The following is a 2,931-nucleotide window of genomic DNA, read 5'->3' as shown; positions in this document are numbered from 1 at the left end:
GGAGCAAAGGGCAGTGGCAGCTTGTCCTGGGCTAACCCACTAAACCTGTCTCCAAGGCCCTTTCCTCTGACTTCCAGTGAGCCAAGCAGCCCCACCTAGGCTCTCACCAGTTGCTTCTTCTATCCTAAATCCGTCACTGTCCCCAGGTTTAATAAACATACACTAAAACAAACAAACAAAACAAAACAAAACAAAAACCTGCCATTTTTCCGGAGCATTTTCTCAATCCATTGAGATTTTGCTTCCTGGCAAGTGTCCTCAGTTTGGCTCAAATAAACTCATAAAATTCTTACAGGTCTAGGTGTTTCTTGTGTCAACATAACCCTTTACTGTTTCTGTGGAGCCCTCCAGGGTACATGGACCCAGGCCTGCCTCTGGAACATCTCTTACGATATAACTAACACCATTAAAAATTTCCAGAAAACTCAAGAAGCCTTAAGTAAACAACTGAAATGAACACCTCAAAAAAACCAAAACAAACAAACAAAAGAAACAGAATCAGCATGTGCTAAAGACTACCTAAAAAGTTATAAAACACAATTCAGGAGAACCTTGTTCCAATTACAATCCCATTCATGAACACTCGGTAACTTGGGAGAAAAAAAAAAAGGATGTTCTTATAAAGCTATCATGTAAAGCTCTGACATCTACACACAAACATCTCTTTCAAGTTAGCATTACACAAAATTTAAAAGTACTCCTACTTGGTGTTGAATGATATAACTAATCTCGACTCTTGAAATGTTTTCAACTTATAAAGTTTAGAAAGATTGGATTTATTTACATTGAACTTTGCATTTTGTGACATGATAAAAAGTCGTAAGTATGTAGATTTATAGTAAGCAGAAATATAATCTCCCCGCCTCCCCAACTTGCCTTTTCTCTATAGGCTAAACTCTATTTACAGATATTCCAACTCTCCATACTATACTATACAGAGACAAATTCAGAAATGCATGTTAACTTAGATGAAGGAATGACTGTGTCTATTTATTTAATATTAAATAGTAATAGTAATAAATAATACTGACAGTACTGTAAAGTCTATCATCTATTATAAACAGAAAATTCATAGGTGCATTTTATTAGGAGTTATCATTTATTATGTTTTTAAATGTGCAATAAAATAGAACTCATTGTTTATTCTGTGTACTGGAAAAACTCAATTTTCTATATATACATTTAATTTCCTAGTATGTACAATCAAAGAAATGAAATAGAATAGTTGTTAATAAAAACAATATCACATAATCAGAATTTGCCTGAAATTAATAACTCTTTAGAACTTAACTAGAGGCCCGGTGCACGAAATTCGTGCATGGGGTGGGGGTTGTCCGTTAGCCCAGCCTGCACCCTCTCCAATCTGGGACCCCTCTTACAATCCAGGACTGCTGGCTCCCAACTGCTTGCCTGCCTGCCTGCCTGATTGCCCCTAACTGCTTCTGCCTGCCAGACTGATCACCCCCTAACCACTCCCCTGCCAGCCTGATCGACGCTTAACTGCTCCCCTGCCAGCCTGGTCACCCCCAACTGCCCTCCCTGCAGGCCTGGTTTCCCCTAACTGTCCTCCCCTGGTGGCCTGGTCACCCCTAACTTCCCTCCCTTGCCAGCCCAGTCACCCCTAACTGCCCTCCCCTGCCAGCCTGGTCACCCCCAACTGCCCTCCCTGCAGGCCTGGTTGCCCCTAACTGCCCTCCCCTGCAGGCCTGGTCACCCCTAACTGCCCTCCCTGCTGCCTGGTTGCCCCTAACTGCCCTCCCCTACAGGCCTGGTTCCCCCCAACTGCCCTTCTCTACAGGCCTGTTTGCCCCCAACTGCCCTCCCCTGCCTGCCTGATTGCCCACAACTGCCCTCCCCTGCTGGCCATCTTGTGGTGGCCATCTTTGACCATATGGGGGTGGCCATCTTGTGTGTTGGAGTGATGGTCAATTTGCATATTACCTCTTTATTATATAGGATTGTGGTAAACAAGACATTCTCATTATACTTTGTATATGTTACATTGCAATAAAATGGTTAAAAGATGCAATTACCCATGATTTGCAAAAATCTGTCAATAAGTATATCTTAACTATTTTTTAACTAAAAAGAAGATAATTCAAGTGTTGTAAAGGTGTCAGAAATTTACATTTAGTCACAAAGTTCATAAAATATGAGTACAGTGGGGCCTTGACTTACGAGTGTCCCAACTAACGAGTTTTTCGAGATACAAGCTGTCTCTCAGCCGATTTTTTGCTTTGAGTTGTGAGCTAAAATTCGTGTTACGAGCCAGCTTCAGATACCCCACCGCTAGTTGGCACAGTGAACGTCACAGTGAATGCCACAACATCAGCCCAGCATCACGTGTCTCACTTGTTCACTGTTGATTTGACATACGAGTAATTTGAGTTATGAGCTCCGTCACAGAATGAATTAAACTCGTAAGTCAAGGCCCCACTGTACATTAAGAGGCACAGGTGAAAAAAAATTTTAAGACTTAGGTAAAACAATGTATGAAAATAATAGCTTTTCTTGCTAAATCAATGAGTACTCACCCCTTGGAGCCCTTGGAACTGAATTGAAGGTCGAAAAGGAATTAAGTTCTGTTAAAAGAAACATAAGAAACAAACAGGTCAAACTTGATTACTGTGACACAGAATTAATAGTTTAAACTTTAAATCTGTGCATTTGGTCAGTGGTATAGTCTGTGAAAATACCTTTTTATCATGTACTTAGGTTTACACGTCATTTTATTAAGATGCCTTGATGAACAGTAGCACACTATTGACATTTCTCTGAATAACACAACCAAAGGTATCTTTTGGCAGTATAGCTGATCAGGTTTTTTTAAATGACTGATGGTAAAAATATGATTAGTATACAAATTCAATTTTACTAGTACATTGAAAAATCATACTCTGGCTTAGTTTCTTCATACTTTTTAAAATATAT

At 40.2% G+C, this 2,931-nt stretch overlaps 1 protein-coding gene across 1 annotated transcript in view; it reads right to left on the bottom strand.

Annotated features, from left to right (window-relative positions):
* The window catches only part of ELL2 (elongation factor for RNA polymerase II 2), a gene marked incomplete at its 5' end in the record, with an annotated part of 61,259 nt that extends 58,674 nt beyond the window's left edge, over positions 1 to 2,585 (bottom strand). The window contains 1 exon segment of the mRNA XM_023756855.1: positions 2,535 to 2,585. Within this exon segment, the coding sequence (XP_023612623.1) occupies positions 2,535 to 2,585 (51 nt within the window).
* Between the last annotated feature and the right edge of the window lie 346 nt (positions 2,586 to 2,931).

This window comes from Myotis lucifugus, unplaced genomic scaffold, assembly GCF_000147115.1.
Source record: "Myotis lucifugus unplaced genomic scaffold, Myoluc2.0 scaffold_0, whole genome shotgun sequence".
Lineage (NCBI taxonomy): Eukaryota > Metazoa > Chordata > Mammalia > Chiroptera > Vespertilionidae > Myotis > Myotis lucifugus.
The sequence above is the reverse complement of the archived record's forward strand: the minus strand, read 5'-3'. Positions and strand labels throughout refer to the sequence as shown.